Source organism: Sinocyclocheilus grahami, unplaced genomic scaffold, assembly GCF_001515645.1.
Source record: "Sinocyclocheilus grahami isolate Dianchi unplaced genomic scaffold, SAMN03320097.WGS_v1.1 scaffold722.1, whole genome shotgun sequence".
Taxonomy (NCBI): domain Eukaryota; kingdom Metazoa; phylum Chordata; class Actinopteri; order Cypriniformes; family Cyprinidae; genus Sinocyclocheilus; species Sinocyclocheilus grahami.
Window position 1 is genome coordinate 471,247 of NW_015505901.1, and position 1,251 is coordinate 472,497.

General features: G+C 37.5%; 1 protein-coding gene across 1 annotated transcript in view; it reads left to right on the forward strand.

The window, feature by feature from the left end:
- The window catches only part of LOC107560375 (protein jagged-2-like), a gene marked incomplete at its 5' end in the record, with an annotated part of 18,459 nt that overhangs the window by 9,281 nt on the left and 7,927 nt on the right, over positions 1–1,251 (forward strand). Inside the window, 3 exons of the mRNA XM_016244532.1 lie at positions 309–422; positions 509–622; positions 736–849. Of these exons, the coding sequence (XP_016100018.1) occupies positions 309–422; positions 509–622; positions 736–849 (342 nt within the window). The remainder of the gene's footprint in view (positions 1–308; positions 423–508; positions 623–735; positions 850–1,251) is intronic.

Below are 1,251 nucleotides of genomic sequence, written 5' to 3' on the forward strand. Positions count from 1 at the left end.
TATATATATATATATATATATATATTTAATAGCATCGGGCATCAATGGATGCAATAACATCTGACCATCTGTACAAAATTCACATTATCAATTTGATTTGGTTAAGGACCTAAAAATAGTGCAGAACCATAATCGTTCTATATCATTGTTTATTTAATTAGATTTTGTTGAAAACGTGTTTTATTTCCATTTTAAAATTTTATTTAAGTTTACATTTTAAACAGTCAGGTCTTTTGAACCCCATTGTATATGTACATTTTGTCCTAAAATCTTGATGTTCATTGAAATTTTATGTATCAACTACCCAGATGTAAACGACTGTGTGAGCAATCCGTGTCGAAACGGAGGTACCTGCATCGATGGGATCAGCTCTTTCCAATGCTTCTGTCCGGACGGCTGGGAGGGTGACCTTTGCGACCTCAGTGAGTGTCTGTCTTCATCTTCCTCATCATCGTGATCTTCTTTACATTCAGTATCTTACCTTTCTCACTTGTATTTCTGCACTCAGATGTGAACGAGTGCAGTCGGAGCCCCTGTAAGAATGCCGGCCGCTGTGTGGACCTGGTCAATGACTTCTACTGTGAATGTGCCAATGGCTGGAAAGGAAAGACCTGTCATTCACGTGAGTTACCTCTCCATGTTTTATGTCAAAATACTCCCTCTTTTCCTATTATATAGTTTAGCTGCATATGTTAACTGACTGGTAATATTTTGAGTCCTTTTTTGTGTCTTTAGGTGAAAGTCAGTGTGATGCCGCCACGTGCAGTAATGGAGGGACCTGCTATGACCACGGAGACACTTTCCGCTGCGCCTGCCCTCCTGGATGGAGAGGAAGTACATGCAACACAGGTGAGTAAACCTCTGTGAAAGTCCAGTTTTCATACTCCGTTTATTCACAGTTGGGTTTCTTAGACTTTTTGAACCAAAAACCCCTTTCATAACCCCAAACTATTCATAGACTCCCCTCACTTGCATGAATATAATCACATCAGTCCCTCTCAACACAGTCAACATAGCAATCCTGCATTCTCACTCTCTTCATATGTGCTGTATAGTCAGTTTTATATTGTATTTGTGGTTACTGACTTAATTTATATAAATTGACCTTTACCGTTTCAACTGTTTAAAAAACATGCCTATACAGAAAATGAATCCAAAATATTTTTCCAAATAAATAAATAGCACATACATTTGTGAATTATATGCATACATAAAATGCATAAATTAAATGTGTTTATGTGTGTGTGTGTG